This window comes from Bombus bifarius, unplaced genomic scaffold, assembly GCF_011952205.1.
Source record: "Bombus bifarius isolate JDL3187 unplaced genomic scaffold, Bbif_JDL3187 scf7180000008008, whole genome shotgun sequence".
Classification (NCBI taxonomy): Eukaryota; Metazoa; Arthropoda; class Insecta; order Hymenoptera; family Apidae; genus Bombus; species Bombus bifarius.
In genome coordinates, this window is record NW_022884386.1 from 859,834 (window position 1) to 878,833 (window position 19,000).

At 46.8% G+C, this 19,000-nt stretch overlaps 1 protein-coding gene across 1 annotated transcript in view; it reads right to left on the reverse strand.

Annotated features, from left to right (window-relative positions):
- The window catches only part of LOC117206527 (homeobox protein SIX3), a 53,376-nt gene extending 36,678 nt beyond the window's left edge, over window positions 1–16,698 (reverse strand). Inside the window, exon 1 of the mRNA XM_033445970.1 lies at window positions 15,808–16,698. Within this exon, the coding sequence (XP_033301861.1) occupies window positions 15,808–16,451 (644 nt within the window). The 5' untranslated portion in view covers window positions 16,452–16,698. The remainder of the gene's footprint in view (window positions 1–15,807) is intronic.
- Between the last annotated feature and the right edge of the window lie 2,302 nt (window positions 16,699–19,000).

Below are 19,000 nucleotides of genomic sequence, written 5' to 3' on the forward strand. Positions count from 1 at the left end.
ACACACTCGGAGGACCAGCTCCGAATCGAGTGTCACTTGTCTTCGACGCATCGAACATCCCCCTGGGCGCTCGTCGAGTGCGTTCACCAAGGGGGAGAAGCGGTCAAATCGATACAGTGTTTTGTTTTAAGTGACGTTAAAAGGATCGGACGAGACAAAACACACACACACGAGGGGTGAACCACCCCCATCGTCCAACCGCTCGTGTCGCAATTTTTTTGACACGTTCTTTCCTTCTTATCGATGAGCCATTGTCCTTCCATATATTATATCATTTAGATTTTTAGACATATATATTTATATGCGTACGTCTAAAAGTCTCGCTGATTTTCCCTGCTTCCGACGTTTTCCACATTTCTATCGGCGCGATTCACCGCCGGTGCGCCAGGTTGAATCGCAGAAAAATTTCAACAAGTTCGCCGAACGGTTAAAACGTCCATAAGAGTAAATCTCCGACATTTGTATCGCGGCCAGGGGCTTTGTTTAATAAAACCGCGCAACGAAACATCGATGATTTGATTGCGTACGGTCAGGTTGGGGCGGTTTTTTCGCGCGTTGCGCACGTCCACTGGCACACCGAATCGAAAAGAACCACGGGACATTAAGTATGAATGAACTCGTCCATATAAAATATGCAGGCACGCGTGGAACGCGAAATCCCGCGCAATTTACCCGGTCGGTACGCTGCCGTCCTCTCTTTTGTATCGGCATCAACTCGTATAATACCATTGATAATTTTTTCAATTTATAAAACGTTACACGCAAAATACAGAGAGAGAGAGAGAGAGAGAGAGAGCGAGAGAGAGAATGAGAGACGGGGTAACGCGTTGCCTTCGGTGGTTCGACGGGGGCGGTCGATCAAAGCACCGTGGCATTGTGACGAGAAACACGAATTCCTGGTCTGGAAACGAGTGTTTTAACAACTCCCTCCCTCGCGGACCCCCCGTTGCCCGGACCCGGGCTCTCTCAAAATCTATTTTCATCGTCGGACAGATGTAACTTCGCTCTCTCGCTGGCAGCGACGCGTGCATCGATCGTCAGATGTCTCTCCCGTGAGCCCTCTCCGAGCCCCTCGTTCTCTCTCTTCAATCTGCAGTCAATTGTTTCCAGCTAAACTGTTTGCCTTTCAGTCGGCACCCTTTTGCCGCACGGCACCGTCTATTTGCTCCGTTTAATGTGGCGCGCTTTCGAGACTCGCCCGAATTTTCCAACGACGGAGCAACAGAGATGGATTCGGCGAGGGAGAGAGGCTGTCGTCGAGTTCCATCGAGGGGGTGAACAGTCGAACGCAAGAAACTTTTCGCCAGGGAACGCGAAAGGAGGCTCGTGTAGCGAATTTCACCGGTGTTTCCGTGGAATCGTGTGAAAAAATCTCTACGCACAGTACACACGGGCGAATTGAACGGATCTTAAGATACCGGAACGACAGAATAAAGTCATGGATAAGGGAAGAGAACGAAAGTTTTGTTTCGTACGAACCAGTTAATGCCGGGTTTCAAGCGGTGGAATTTGCAGACGAGTTCCTATTATGAGAAATACGACCGAATGTAGTTTCAATTACGAGGAACGCGAGAGTCCTTTTAAACGGATATAATAGGCGATCGCTTGATACAGAGACGACGTAATAACGATCGTAGTAACGAAAGTGTATAGAAGTTCTCGATTTCGGTCTCGTTCAACGAACGCTCCTATCTATCAAAAGTAGTAACAGGTAGAGACCTTATCGTGTACGCTATCGCGATCGATGTTACGTATTCGTCGGCGAATCGGTATCGAGTTTTGATCTTCAACTTTGAACGAAGAAAGAATCTGACGAAATTCGGACACACCGGTCTTCCTTCAAGCTCAGAAACTCCCCTGATCTCTGGTTTTCTTCGGAAGTAAGATTACCATTGAAACGTAGAATATATATCAAATAATATATGAGACAAAGAAGAAGTTGAAAAGTAGGAACGTTGAGGTAAATGTACAAAATGCCAAGGATATTCTTAAGAACGTTAAAAGGTCGTTACCCTCCACGCGTAATTTCTTTTCGACGTTAAATAGTTGGATACTCTGCTACCGTCTCTCGTATTTCTACCAAGAAGCTCTATTCTGGTCACAAAGTATTTCCATTAAAACGCACGGAAATTCAGCGTAAAATCACTCTTTTATACGGAACAGGGTATAAAGACTCGATAACTTCGAAGCAACCACGGTTTCGTTCCTTTTTCCCTTGTTTTTGAGGGTTCAACCGCGTTTACGACGCGTATACAGCGTATAAAGCTGCAGACTGGTTTCACCGGTGTTTGTTATTCATTAGTTTTTTAACGTCTGCAGGGGAACCGGCCGCGTAATTACGCCTATAAGTTCCACGTCTTGTACTCTAGCTGGGGCACGATGAAATTAAGACGGTACCGCGATAGGTTTTCAATTCGAAAACAATTAATCACCACCGCCTCCCGCGCGTCCGTGCCTTATATCCAGTAACGGCTTAATTATAAAACAATCACGCTCAAGCTGGGGCACCGGGTACACGTAAAAGGCGATCGAGACGCGAACGAGCCTCTCGCTGGAATATGTGCTAAATCATCTGCTGGTCGTTTGTTGGCAGGTACAGGGGCCGCCTCCTGGTGTAACTATCAGCCGTGGGGCCAAGAAACGAGAGACGATGCCTTCGATACTTCGACGATATAATCCGCTCTCGTTTTCCTTCGATCCATCTTCGACGAATCGGTGAAACGACTGGAACAGCCTTCTACTTCGTCGTCAAGTTCGCAAGAATTAGATCGGTAAGCGAACGTGGATGAAAATTCTATTTCGTTCTTCTGTGAATTTTACTTTTGTATATTTCGTCGCTCTCTTCTTTTTTCGATCAAAAGTTTAGCTAAAAATTACGGAAGAGTACGACGAATTGAATCGTTCATGTATTTTTCCTCAATTTCTATCGGACCTTTGCTTGGAAAATAAAATTTCCACTCCTATCTTAGAAAATTCTTATGACTCGGAAGTTGATTCAAATTTCTCACAAAGGTTTCCATCGAACCTCGAAAACTACCTTTGAAACGTTCTTGCGTGTAATGCGCCTACGCCGGATCGATATTTTCCTACTGTTGCTACTGTCGCTTTACTTTTACGAGATTCGTAAACTACGCGTTGTTGCGAGCACTATCGTTGCGATCTTCCTACGACGTTCGACGCGACATACACGAATTTCCACGATAGAAAGTCGGTCCATTCCTAGTACCAAAGTTTCACAAAAGAGAAATCGATCGTCCTCGAGAGATCATAGACCACCGGTTCCAGCAGAGTTAAGTTACAAATCCTCGAGTCAAGCGTATCCACCATGTTCCAGCTATCCTGACAAAAGCGAATAACCCTGGCCGGACCCACGCATCGATCCACGTAAATCAATCTTCGCGAGCCACTCTACAGCGCGACGTTTCCAAAAATTCCCGATCCTCCTATACGGTTCGTCGATCTATCCGATCTTTCCTTCGGTAACCAAAGTCGCCGGCCCTTTATGTACGCGTCGCACCACTGATCCCAAGCAGGAAGGTGGACACACGACGAAATACTATTCGATGGAAAGTTCTAAAAAAGCGCTGCCGACGATCCTGTGGACGGGTCTTCCCGAGGTGGGCCCTGGTAATCAAGATGATCGATATCTTATACAGTCCCTGCTCGTACTCTGCCTCTTCTCTTCTCCGATCTTCTTCTTATTCTTCTTCTTCGTCGTCTTCTTCTCGTCTTCATTCATGCTCAAGGAATTCCTTCTGTTTACGAGTTCCTGAAGATCGCGGACCCCCCTGGCCGCTAACCGTCTCGTGGTCAGATTGTCAGCCGCTTAATTAACCGTGAAACGAGCGAGGGGTAGTCGGACACCATAGACGAGACCGCACGATGGCAGGATATTCGATACACCCCCGAACTCTCTCTCGCTGGAACGGCAACGCGTGGAAAGAGGAAAAAGAGATTGGAATCGAGAGAGAGAGAGAGAGAGGGGGGGGGGGAGTAACGATGGAAGGAGGAGAGTGGATGAGGTTCGCCTCTCTATACAAGGTAGTCCTTGAAGAGCAACGTAGGTAGGTTGCTCGAACCAGGTAACCGGACACCCTGATCACGGACCGCTGGAACTCTATATCACAGGTGGTAGTGGCTGCGTACGAAGGTCCTCTGACTGTCAAAGAGATGCTCTTTTTTTATTCCTTTCTAAGAAGCACTTTCCTCTCTTCTGGATTCGTTACGGTAATCGAGTGTATCAGGAAACTTGCAATAAGGATCGAACGATGATGCGTGTTCGTTAGTTTCCATTCGAGTTATCAAATTTGACGCGATGATCTACCGGCGATGTCTTCCATTTTCACGGAGATCATTCGTGCGAAATCAACGCGACATCAGCGAGAAATTAATTAAGGAAACGTAGACAAATTTGCAACACATTCTGAGATACGAGAGCTCTGCCATAATTTACGAGTAAGTAGAGTTTTACGTTTATCGCGACGATTCGAGGAAAGAATCGACACAAGAGAAAACTAAGGATCTGCGCAGTCCATCGCGCGTCCTCGTTTTCCTACGACTAAACATCCCAACGAAAATTTTTGCCTCTCTGTCAAAGTTCTATCGGTATCGATTAATTTTCTGGCATAGTACGGAACGCGTTAAGGCTCTACGATGATCCCGACTTCGCAAGTAGCAAGTTTCCTAGTTGGCGACCCGACTCCGTAACCCACCACTGCCGGTGACGTTAATTGATTCGTAGCTCGATCGATTAGCGTAATACCGGCCCCCGACTTGATTCGCGCTCGTCACGTTTACCAAGCGACGAAACACACGGCTTGCGAAACTCTGGACGAAATCAAACAGGAACCCTCGGGGGAGTAGGCAGAGATTTTGCAAACGACCTTGGCTGTCTCGTATCGAAGCAGGATATCGTTAATTATCCGACGAGCGCGTTATTGCAGCACGCGTGTAATGAACAGTGTCAGGTGATCGAAGCTCGTTTCAGTGGATCGGTTGGCAGCGTTGAGGCCAGCCGACAACACGAGGTATATCCTTGTGCGTCGGCACCCCTTTCCGAGTTACTTAATATCATGCGATACCATGCCGGTGATTCATTGCTCGTTACGCGTTCTTCGACACCTGCCTAGGCGCGGGCAACCGGATTTCAAAGGATCCCAGCGAAGCTGCAGCAGTGCAACGCCGTTGTTAAAGAGGAGAAGTCGATGAACTGCCCGTCGATCGGCTCTACAAGCCGACGATTTTAAATTCGATTCACGCGATGGAATTTTATATTTCATTTCCACCGTCTGACGAACGACTTCGAATAGATTACCAGACTCGAGTTGGTTCGAGCGGTTATTTATGCGATCGAGCGTATCGCACAGTGTGGCTTAAAAGCAGCGCAACACGATCTCCATACTGGGAAAAATGTAATATAGCTGTAAAGAATGGTAAAACTCTATACGGTGTTCGATGGAAACAGTGACCCGTAATAGATAACAACGTGGCGTAATTATTGCACACGTAAGCATCTGAAAGGCACGGCAAATTGATTCCTCGATCTCAGATACGCCATCAATGTTTGATTTTTCAGACACAAATGACTCGTGATTTTTTCGTAATTCCATAGATAATACCGGCCCATCTCTACACCAAATTTCATTTCGAAGCTGCTTAATTTACGAACTTTGTCGATGTAGCTTCTGCAGAGATTAATACGCGTTACCGTAGTATTTGTTCCGCTTTTTCGCACTCTATCGTTCGACACACACAGGATGTACTTGAGACGTAAACAATCTACGAATCTCTTCTCCACCCTCCACGCAATCCTGTCCCCTAACGCGAAATCAATTTCCTCGAGACACGCGTCGACCGACCAAGCATCGTAATTAAAAACGTCCCGTTGCCATGTGCGACACTCCTCGTATACATTTTTTCAGCGAAGCTGGTTTAGTAGAATCTCGTAAGTTGGAGCAGCAACGCGACAGGCTAAGGAAGGTGGAGTCAGTCGGGACCGTACGCCAGCACAGATCCTCCTCGGAAGGGAGGCTCGTTCGCGACTGCGTTTCATCGCTATATTTCATTTCCAGGTCCTGTGAACAAAGCGGTATCGAGAGAAAGGGTATCGGTTACCTCATGAGCCCCTTCACGTATCTCGAGTACTCTTTTCAACGCCTTCCACGATCCCTCCCGCTCAAAATCCTCTTCTCTTTTCTTTGCCTTCTCTCTTAGCCTCTCTCCTTCGTCTTTTCTTGCTCTTTCTCCTTGCCGCGAGTCTTCCTGCCGTTCGCCACCGACAATCCGGCATCTTTCGCTGTCTTCCTTGCACGGCTCCTCGCCACGGCAACCCGGCTGGTACGTTGCTTCTTTTCAGCGCGCATAATACGCTCCTTTAGCTCCCTAATGAGCGGCAATTACGGTGTCTCTACGACTAACGATCAGTGACGATCGATGATCCCTCTCGCGGAGGGAGAGCACGCCCTCCGTGAACCGGTGGTCATTTGTTCGCGGGGAACAAAACAAAGGAAACTGGAAGGAGCGTGTAACGCGTTGTTGAATGAACCGATGAGGTCGCACGTGTGTGATCATCGTCCTCCGTTGGCCCGGCAAACGACGTAGGACGATGGATCGAAGGCGTGAGCGATGACCGATCACGATCCCAACGTCGGACGGATGAACATAGGAGAGTAGGTGAAACAAAGGGAAACCTGACTCGTCTCGAGCTTTCGTATAATCTTGTCAGGGAAAGGATCGCGTTCTCGCGTATTACGTTAGAGACCGACGTTGTGGAATCACAAAGGAAGTAGCGGCCTACGGTGCACCGGAGTAATTGAATTAGTTTCAGGACGTTGGAAGCGCGTCTTATCGCCGTCGATCGTGAATTAAATGCCAAAAATTACAAAAGCGTAATTATTTTGGAGTTGCATGCGAAGAATGGAAAATCATGTAGATTAGTTTGGTTTCGTGAGAATGACGCGAGTCACATTACGTAGAAGCCAAGTTGATTATCTCTATCGAGGACGACCGTTTGACTTTAGAAATGTTAAACAATCAACGTTGTACGATCCGATGTCCGCGAGACGATCGCTGAAATTCGCCGAGACGCGTCGTTTTTGACACTCGGTTATTTGATCGATCGCTGTGATATCAACGATAAGTTCGATGCTACAAACTGCTGGTTTGTTAAACTACTAAATGCGTCGTGCCGAAGATAATTTACAAGTATGTACGTATATATACATTTTTCACGTTTTTCCAAGTAACGAATTCAAAAAAAAAAAAAAAAAGGGGGACGAGAGAATGGATCGACCTGTCTTTGAAACGGCTGCCACGTAGATGGACAACGGAGGAAAGTTAATGCACGAAAGATCCCTGAATGAGTTACCGAAGGTCGATCGTCTCCATTAACGAAATATCGTTGGTTCAAGTAGAATTAACCTTTGTATGAATGACAAAGCGTTCGTTGCGTTCCGTTTGCCGTTTAATATTAGCTCCGCGATTAAACGCGTCACGTGAACGAATTATTTATATCTCGCTTCGCCAGTCGATAATTCCCAACCATATCTTCTTCGATCGTCTGCGTACATGCGTGAGGAAAATCTCTTTTCTCAAATCCTTTCCTATCGACGCTCCGCCATTATCCTTTCACCGATACTGTATAATCAATGATATCATAAACGCGTAAAGTAAAAGGAAGATCAATTGGAACGATTTCAATTCCATCGGGATACAACTATCGAAATCGACATTTTCCCTCGAAACGACCGCGTTACTCTGCGAGTATAGGTTTTCGTCACGAAACGAGATCGTCGAACGAGTCTCTCGTATCTAGCAAGGACAAAGGTTCTGGGATGCTGTCCAAGGCATTAACTGCAGGATACTGGGACGGTGGGAAGAGGGTGAGTCTGTACACGGAACGGGAGAAATTGCCGGATGCACATCACCCGAACGATTCCGTGTCCGAATCGATATCACCGTACGAATTAGTAGCTTGCGGTCCAATATCTCACCCTAATATTTGGGCCGCCCTCCGCGTCCAGAATGTTCAAGCCCCCCGCCCCTCTCCTCCTACCCTCTCTCACCTTCGTTCGTACGTTTCTATATCCGCGTTCGTGCACACACGGCACGCGTGGTGTGCACGAAGGGGAACCCCCATGGCGATGGCGTGAAAACAGTCACCAGGCTCGAGTTCGCCTGTGCCCTGCTCGACGAAACAAAAAGCGACCGTCACGGAAACAAGTGACAGCGGAACACCGTGTCGCGTCAATTACCAGCTCCTACTACACGCTTTTTTCTACTTCTGTTATTGGTGCACCTAATTACACGTCAATATGTCTCGAACGGAAGATCGGCGATGAAAGGACCGCGGAAGGGAGCTTCGAAACTAGATGTTCGGGGCGACCCGTGTGTCAGAGAAGAATTAGGGTTACGGAGAAGGCGGCGCTGCGACGATTTGTCAGGAGATTTGTAGGGTGTCTTGTGGTTTTGGTGATGAAGAATTTTGTGGTGAAAAGGCGGTGTGTAACTGTGTCTAGAAAAGGTAAATAGTCTTGTTGGTGTTTTACGTACGATGAAAATTTGTACGGTGGTTCGTGGTCGCGAATGAAGAAACTTTGCGGCCACGTAAAAACGACGGTACATTGAGAATATCGAATGAACGAAATATAATAATATGTGGTTAAATAATGAGAAAGAAGTGGGAGGGATTTGAAAGGCACGGTTTTAAATCAACGGGCTCAGCCGTAAAACCACTGATAAACTGCAACGAGGTTAATCGTTCGAGCTTTGAAAAATTATATCCTGATCATATATTCCGATACGTTCGGTTGCTACCAGGTTTATCTAATCTTATACGTAACGCGATGTATAATAGCAGTCGGACTCTTAATTATAGCGTGCTACGTGTTTCGAACGCAACGTTTCTAAATTCGAAGCATGTGATCGTAGAATATAATCGTTTAATACGATGAGATCGGAGATGTGACTTTGAAACTGTGAAAATCAACGAACGATCCATAGAGTGGAAATACGATTCAGATTGACGCGATAGAAAGGAGGAAATATTAATGAAGATTAACGCTAAGAGGGTAACCGGTGTTAGAAAGAGCGAGAAAACGCATCGGAGGGCGCTATGGTAGAAAGAAAAAAATACGATTAGCGATAAGAAGAGGTGGAAGATTTGTGGAGGGCCGCCTCGTGAATCCTTAACGAGCACTGTCAAGGGTGCCGCGGAGCGTGACAATTAACAGCGTCGCTAATGCGATCGCGTTTTGGCTGCCATTTAATTACGACGCATACCAGTCGTGCGTTCTTCTCCTCTCCTCTCCTCTCCTCTCCTCTGGTCTTATTAATTCATCGTTTTTCCTGCGGTTTCGTTCACGCGGCGCGGGCCGCGCGAGAACACGAATTTCTCGTGATTCGACCGTGCCACCGTCGCACCATCAATCACGTTACATCGTGACAGGCTTTTGACAAAAAGCTGCCACGCGAATTCCGTGGCCACCCTGAGAGAGAGGCTGCTGGCCAGTAATACCCAGGCGTTTCTTTTCCATGGCTTCCTGAATATCGCTCAGAATGTCGAAATACGGAATCATTAGTAACCGGCCGTGGACGATCCGCAAGCGAGATCATCGCTTCTCTCTCCCGTCTTTCTGCATCGTTGCTGGCCATGGTAATCTATCACGAAGGGCTCGTGCGAGCAGGTGTCATGGCAGTCTGCCGCTAATGATCCTGGACATCCAACGTGGAATTAATCATTGCCTTTGTCTCTCCCGTGCTTTTTGCCATCGTCGTACGCGATGCCGCGCTCCTTTTCGGCTCTTGCTTTTCCATCGCGCGCAATTCGCCTGTTGCTCTCCTCTCTCCTTTCCTCCGAGCTTCCTTCGGTCATTATCATCGTTAATTTCTCGCTCGTCGACCGTCCACCGATTTCCGACGTTCCTTAAACGATCGACTCTTTGCCTGTATCTCGGATAGGCAAAACATTTTGCTTCCAACGAGCGGTCTTTCCCTTCCTGGAACCGTGGTTGCCAACTACGAACAGAGTTGCGGCCAGAAAATTGAATCGAACATCGAATAGGTGCTGTATTAACCGAGTATATATCGAAACTAACAATGTTCATGGGATTCCTTGGAGAAGACTAGTGGAATAGGTTAATTCGAGCAAGGGTTAGAAACATGGATGATTTTGCCGCGTAGATCGCCCGCCGCTTTTCAACCGGAATTCTGTTCGTTTCGTCAGACAGCTGTCGTTCTATCCGAAGAAGAATGGGTCCGAAGACGCCAGCGACAAGACGTTCCTTTTTTCTTTCGTTTCTCTTTTCCCTTTCTCTCTCTCTCTCTCTCTCTCTCTCTCTGCTTGTATCACGGAGCAAGATTGCGCAACGTGTGCGCCGATGACATTCGCGTCTTCTTGTATTCCTTTCTCGTTTAGGGTCATCAAGATAACGGAGGAGATGCGACTGATGCACGGTCACGACTGAACGAGCTAACAGGTATTCTCGCGATAATGATTGCCGCGAAGGCTCACTGCAGGAAACGGCGCGCGGCCGTAAATCCTGCGGCCACTCTTTACGCTGCTTATTGAAAATTAAAGTGGAATTCTTTGCCGTTTACGCGCCGGCGAATCAACGGCATTATCTCAATCGTTCGCTAATCGAAATCCCCCTGCCGTCGATGCGATTCGGAGAAAAAGGATCGCGGCGAAAGAAATTTTCATTAAGAAAAATAATCGTCCGGAAACATGCACGCGTTTGTAACGAGCAATCTCTTCCCTCCTCCCTCCTCTCCCATCCCCTCGCCCCTTCGTCGAGTCGCGTTGCGATAAAGAGAAAAGGAACAACACTTGCGCGTTGAGAATTCGACGAGGCGACCACAAAGAAAGAAAAGTAAGTAGCACCCCACAGATCCTGATGGAACAGAAACAGAAAGGAAGGAGGAAAAGAGAGGAGAGACAGAGAGAGAGAGAGAGAGTGGAGGGTGGAGTGAACGAGGTGGCAACCAGACAGGATCTGCGTGGAAACGCAAACAGCGCCGGTCTCTAATACACCGGGGACTTTATCAAAATCTGATAACTTCAGAAGCGAAGGCAACAGCGAAAGAGGAGAGAGGTGAAACACGCTCGAGCTAAGCCACCCCCGAAAAGCCGGCTACGCGGAGGGTTGTTGAGGTGGTTATCCCCTCTACTTCCTACTGACATCCCTATGAAAAGCCTTGCCACTCCTGTTAGCTCTCCTTCGATATAACGTGTATACGTACGATATGAAAATTTACGCTCGAGGAACGCGTTCATATACCGAGGGAATCCCTTGGTATCGCCAATACCTTCCAAAATGCAACGTTATTTTTTTTAAGTTAATATGCAAATACAAGAAGAATCCCAGAATTATCGTACTTCCGTCGCGGATACGCGCGTACGATCGAAAGAAATCGATAGGAACGAGTCTATCCTTAATAATTCAATAATTCCTGGCAAACTCGAATTTCGACGTTTACAACTGCCGATCATGCTATAGACTAATAATTTCCAGGCTACTGTTAAATCCATACTGTATCGTCGTTCGATATACTCTTTCCACGCGGTCTGATTTCCGCGATTACATTTTCAATAGCGTCTGACAACGACAGAACGATTCTCCTTGCTCGACGCATACGTTGCGTCACCGATAAATCAGACAGACATCGCATGACGCACACAGTACGTCACCGGTTCCAAATGGATTAAATATCAGCAACAATTCCAACCTGAAAATCTTCCTCTCACCATAAACAATTTGTCATATGAATAATTCGCTGAAAATACGCGACAATCTCGGTTCGAATACGAAGTTGGCGATCTGCAAGTTGCCGCAACGTAGCGCGGTTTAGAACGTGACCGATTGCTCGCATATAGCAGAGTACTAGCAGACGGAACGTACGTGTCCCAGCCTCGTCCTCGTAATATATAACTTCTACATAGAGATGAGCATACGTCGTCGTCGTTTCTCGTATCACGTACTTATACAGATTCGCTCGTGTACGTACGAAGAAACACATACACGCACACACACACACACACACATACACAAACATTCGCGCAGACACGTAGATAGAGTTCAGACAAGGTACATAGGTATATGCAAGTACGTGCGAGCACGGAGATTGCTCCGGGGCTTTCGGGGTTGAGCATATTGAATAACTCGCTCGCTGGACCGCGAAAATATACCGCGAGGCTGCTAGTATGCGGATCGACGTTCCTGAAAGGACCTTGCAGGATCCTCGGGGCGGGCACTGTATCCTGTCTACAGTGTCTACCTAACCCACCCTGAGCGAAATGACGACGACTATACCCAACGTTGGAGGAGACCTGGACGCCCGTATTACCTCCGTGCCCGATGCTGAAAATGCATCACTAAGGGAATTTCACGTTGCGATAGCATTGTACCGACGAAACGATCGCAGTTGTGTGTGTGTGTGTGTGTGTACGTGTATATACATGTACATATACATATATACACATACACACACGACATATGTATACACGTAAACGCAACAAGATCATCTTTTCGTGTTCCCTTTTACCCCGTACACTGGCAAAATCCTGTTAGGAATAACGTGTTTTAATCGTTTCTCCGATTCGAGGAACTAAATCTAAAATCGATGATGGATTCTTGTGGTATTTTAGATCGTGGATCTGTTTTGTATGGTTATTGGCTGTTTCAAGAGGGTTTACGGGTAATTCTTGCGGTGAAAAATGTTGCGCTCGGATGTTTCGAACGCCAGTGAATGACAAATGGGAATGGGGGCAGAGGGAGGGAAAAAAAAGGAGAGGAAGGGATAACTGCGATATAGAAGTATTTTGTACGGACGTCGAGTTCAATACACGAATCGATGTTTTTTAGCGAAGCAGTCGGAGCTTTTGGTACGCGTCGGGACAGGATGTGGGTACGTAAGGGAAGAGGAGGAGGATTCGTCCGGGGGATTCGCAGGATTACGTGCAGGAAAAATGTGGCTCCAGGCCAGAAACGGAATGTCGTTACGCTGGGGTAACGATAGGTACGGGTAAGGCCATTGTCGAATAACCTGACTAGAATACACAGCTTCTATCGCCGGAAAAGTAAAAAGAAATGGTCATCCGGGCATTTACGATCCTCGGAGGTCAGTCCTCTGCAAATTCATAAAGAATCAAAGATGTTCTTTCTGTTTTCTAAGTCCTCTCCTAATTAAAGTAATTTCGTGTCGTTGAAATTTTTTGACTTAACAAACGAATCGTATTTCCAATCCTCTTCGAACGTTTATCGAATATTCAACGTTGTCGTAATGGTTTTATGTTACAAGCTATTAGAGGCTAGTTGCTACGAAAACAACGTTGAAGTTCGAAATTTCAAGTAAGAAATAAAAATTGTATCGTTTGAAAGTCGACGTCTGAAGTTTCGAAACTCGATGTTTGAAACGCGAAATTTGAAATTTGAAAAAACCTTACTACAGCCACCGATGCCAATTAGCGGCGCAGAAGTAACGTCTGACCTGCAATTACTTTCTCTACTTTGAAACGCAGTACGCTCGAATAGCCGGCCAGTGTGTACACGTTGAACGTAATTTCGAGACTACTAATTGAACAAAAATCATCGCTATCGAATACCCGGAGAACGATGCAAGCGATTCGAAGACCGGCTATCCAAATGCAAATTCCAAAATTACTAGAATTCGTAGGAGGTTGAAGCTGTAAGGAAACGATCTGGATGCAGAGTAAAGACAGCGCAAGACTGAAACGTGTAATCTTTTTCCCGTTGTGCGGCCTCATCAAGATCAATTAGACCAGTATAGTCGGACGATCCTCGGTCGTTAACGATATATCAATTACAGCATAGACGTAGGTAATAACTATTAATGACTTCATTCAGGGCACAGTAATTACAGATGTCCGAGCATCACCAAGAATCTGGGTCGAGACGATTCTGAACTAGCGAATCTACTAGCTATCGACATAGAAAGAAAAAAAAGAAAATACGAATTCGTGGTTCCACGTGCGAGTGAAACAAACTTTTATCTTACATCGCAGCGAATCTTCGAGTTTATTAATAGTTTCTGGAAAAGATAGAATTGAACGCGTCTCTTATAGCGTACTGCCCTTTAAAATGCTTTTTGCATCGTGAGACTCGAAGTAATTTGAAACGTTAAACGTGTTTCCATTTTCTTCTTCGACTGCGAAGACGCGCGCTACGTAAGAATGTGAAAATGCATGCTTGTACGCTTTCGTTACGCCGAGGGGGATTCAATTTTTCAAGCATTTGAACCTTCACGCTGTCATAAAATACTTTAACACGTGTGAAGCATATGCAAACTTATGTACACGAGGTGCACAAAGTTGGTAAAACGTTTTTCGAACGACCTTTCCAAAACTCGTAAATCAAAGAGAAATTTCGGTCCGTCCTTGGAGGTTTCTGACGTTGGAAATACAGAGAAATTTAGGAAAAGTTCCAGGTACAGGCTATGGGAAAAACCAACCATAGGACCCTATAACGGAAACAATGTTGACACTATTCAGTCGGGACAAGTAATCGTACAATATTGCCACCAGGCGTTGTTCAAGAGCGAGGTGCTTCGAATCGGAACGACAGGTTGTGCAGCTGCTTTTTCTACGATCGTCGACCTCTTAGCGACGATCAGTCGTGACTAATCGAGATTGGAGCGGATTATCACGTTCCTTTCTTTTATTTTAGTAGCGGTAGAACAGTCGAAAGAGCCTCGACGATTACGGCGCTGTTCTGCTCGGTAATCCGTTAGACGATGATCTGTCTGTATCAACCGTTGTATTATACGTCTCTCTCTCTCTTTATCTATTCTAGGACGTTAAAATTAAATTTTTAATTTCCCAAGAAAATTCTAGCTCGTGGAATAAAATAAACGAACTTTATAAGCGTTAATTTACGATTATTTAAATGGTTGGCGAATAATTTAATCGACGATAGAAATCACCGGATGAAATATCCATTAATGATGCAAGAAGATGTTGAAAGATAGATCTGGTTATATCATTCGATAGCTCGTTTCATATCCTGTTTGAAACAGGAGAGCGCCACGAAATTGACTGGGACGGTGTTCAGAGTCGATTTGGGCAGGACTCGTCTATGCAGAGGACGTATCGTGGGACGAAAGGAGAGGAAAGCATCGACGAAATACAATTTGAAAGACGTAATTCGAAAATCGTTGTACGCCCGACGGCAGCGACCCTCCGTCGGACGTCAAAATGAAATTACGCGACCCTCGACGCGGGGACCTTGGGACCAGCACAAAGGCTCGTTTGCCGAGGACACAGCGCAACAATCTGACTAAAGGGACCTAAACCACTAATCGTTTCGCGATTAACTTCCATTAAACGCTACTTAATGAACAAAACTTTCGCGTCCTGCAGCTAACCGCGATCGTTCGCGTATAAAAACGCAACGTAACAAACGAATTTGTTAATCGACTTTCGATTTATTATAAAATAAACTTTCTCACTGGTTAAATTAAATTCCGTTAGATTAAACATTGCACTCGTGATCGCGTGACTAATAACAGTAACGTGAAATAGATAAAGATATATGTATATATGTAATATATGTATATATACATATATTCTTCTCAATAAGCTTAACATATTCTTCTTCGTTGCCAATCTACGATATACGAAAACGTTGTCTCTTAGAAACTTAAAAGGTAATTGCGTCGATCGAAGGAATTATTTCTCGTTCTATCGACAACTCGTTGTTCGTAGTTTCTTTGACTGAGAAACGATTAATCCAGGATGACAGTTGTTTGAACCAGCAGGCGACGTATCCATAAACAAGAATATAATAAATGTACCTATTTTTCGCAGCAGCTGCTCGATCTCTTTGCCTTCTGTTCTTGAACCAGTTTCCAACTTGGGTCGGCGTGAGACCCGTGGCAGCAGCCAATTCTCTCTTTTTCCCGGGATTCGGATACGGATCCTGAAGATACCATTCTCTCAGCAACGATCTGGTTCTCTCCTTGAAGCAATGGGTTTTCTGTTCCCCGTCCCAGATCGTCCTCGGCAATGGAAATTTCTTCCGAACTCTGTACTTATCCACCGGACCCAGTGGTCTTCCGCGAAGCTTCTCGGCTTCTTGATAATGCGCCTCCAGCCACATCGCCTGAAGTTTACCATGAGAGTCCTTGGTGAACTTATGCCTCTCCAGTATGGCGTACAATTCTCTATAGTGGCCCGAATGAAACGCGACAATCGCTCTGGCTCTCAGCACGGCCTCGCTTTGATTCAACTCCTGGATATTTGGATGAGCTACTGGCAGACTCCAGAGGAATCTCGCCAGTCTCTCGATATCGCCGCTCTCCTCGAGGGTCTCGCAGACTGTGGCAACCTGGCCGACGGTGAACGATAACGTTGGCAATGCAAAAACAGGAGCCGGTACGATTGGACCATTGGTTGTGGGCGCTGTGGCACCGGTGCCCGCTGGTGCAACAGCCGACATCTCTTTTGCTTGCCCTTCTAAGATACAATTATTTCGTGTACTCTAAGACACTGATAACCTTTTCAATACATCGATTTTGTCACACGTAACTGACGATTCCACTCGGTAACCTAAGGAACTCTCCGACTCGGTTTGTGTTTACTTTTGGCGCTTTTCATCCTGTTGTCTCGACTCGAATCTTACTCAACTTCTTAGCCGTTCGATCACTTCTATAGAACTCTCGATCATCGACGTACAACTCACTTCACGAATAGTTTGCACTGAATATACTGTTTCAACCGATTGGACACAAAATGTTCACCAGTTTCTAACGACACGAGGAATGCTGTGTTTCCCAATGTTTCTGCAACGAAGAACGATGCGTGATCTGCGCAATACGGTTTGGCGAGAAATACGAGTTTTTCCTTTCCAGAAATACGAAGGGTTCGCAGGACGGTTTCGGGTAACATTCGGGAACGGTCGGTTCGCAACGAATGAACCATTGGTTGCTGTCCGCTGCTTCGTCTCTCGCCGACTGAATCTCACCCCCGAGCGCTATCCGTCAGACGAACCCCGGTACAAGTAACATTCTCCAAGTAGATATCCTACGGGGTCACATCGGACGCAATAGCACACGTTGACGTTCTTCTCAGCCGTGGGGATATCACGCGAGGCCGCTGTTGCCTGGATCGTATCGTATAGCAAACTGGTTTCGTTTACAAGCCGGCATCTCGGCACCGGCCCTACCCAGCATGATACGTTTGTACGCGCCCGTTACAACCGGGTAGTCCCGCCGACTCTTGCGACCTACCTCTACATCTCTCTTTCGCTTCCTCCCTCTCTCTCTCCTACTTCCACTCTCGCGTCCTCGTCCTTTCTCCCTGCCCCCTGCTTCGAAACACCAACAGAGGGATAACTGGAGAAAAAGAGACGGCTATAGCGATGCTCGGGGGGCCAATGTACAAGCCACGCCCATCAGCCAAACTGGGATTGGCCGGATCCCATCCACGTTACCATGGTAACCTTTCTTCGTCCTTCCGTAACCAGCGTCCGTGTTCACGTGTGTGTCCGTTTAATTATCCCTTCCACGTGCTATCCAGCACCACACCGTTCGCACCCCACCAAAAGCTTTCCGCAATCCACATCGTCCCCCACTCTCCGTCTATTCCTTCGATCATCCCCTTCGCTCCTCGTGCCGTAACCCATACCCCTGCCAACGATCCGCGAATGCTCCCGCCAGAGACGTCCCTCGTGCCCCCTTACCTCTCGCGCCAACCATAAAGCGAGAGAGACGAGGGAACACGGAGAGAGAGAGCACGATCGATTCGCCGAGCGGAAAGTGGGACGGAGAGTATGGAAAAGTGGGGTGGAAGCAAGGACGCGGGGAACGAAGGCATGATCCCCACGTTCAACTGCTGCCGTTCCTGCTGCCGTTCCGTACCTTCTGTTGCTCCTGCTGCCGTGATCTCTCGACGAACTGCTTTCGAGACCAGACTCGCCGCTCTCGTTCTCGCGCAACATCCACGACTCTAAGGTCCATCGGCTTTTCGCCTCTCTGTTTCTCCGTCGCTATGTTCTGCTCGCGCCATCACTTTCTCGCGATTCTCGTCCCGACGTTTGGCATCGTTCTAGAAAAATCTCTGCTTTCTAGAGAACGCTCTCTTTTCATTTTCGTTTCACGTTTCGCAAACGTGGGATTCGTGCATGTGCTTCCGGGGGATGTTTCGATCGCGTCTCGGCTATAAGTTACGTTCGTTTTAGCGCAGATACGTTCCAAGCTTCATTTTAATAGGATTTTTATTACAACTTACAACTTTCCGCGATTATCGAAGATTTTTCCGTGGTTAAATTACACGTTCGTGGCGTCGAAGGATCGAGATGTCGTCCCTTTGTTGGCGCATCCGACGAAAAGAGGACGTTGAACCTACGGACTCTCGCGCCATTTTTCATTCGTCGCGTCTTCGACAGAATTTCACCACGCCGATATCGGGGCAATACGGATAGAAGCCCTTTATCGACACGCGACTAGATTTCATTTCTCGTCAAGACGACAGGTGCACGCGTATCGAGAAGCCGAGGACGCGCGACGGCGCCGAAGGCGTCTCCGTTTTATCGAACGCACAGCCGCCGCAGCAGCTTCAGTCTCGTGATAAATATTCTGATTTGTAACTCTGACGTATCCAGGCCGACGTGTCTACTTTCCTACCTTCGCGATATTGGTCGTCAGCCTTTTTACCAACTTTTTCGCCATACTTCACCTCTGCTTACCTTCAAACAACTCGCATACCATTCCATGTAGCAACCCTTAACACCGACTTAGACGAATTGATAGAATAACCTGGCAAAATCTCCTCGCAAAATCTACCCAATATTTCCACGAATTATCGCGAATATTATTTAGACCGATCGGCTGAAAATACACCAAGACCAGGGTTCAGCAACGCGTTAATTTTTTCATATTAAACGCCGCTTTACGACCAAGGATTGGTATTTTGATACGAGTTGTTGAAAACGAAAACGATCTGCGATATCTTTGGTTCGAAGATGTAGATCTCCCGGAAACCAGCCGC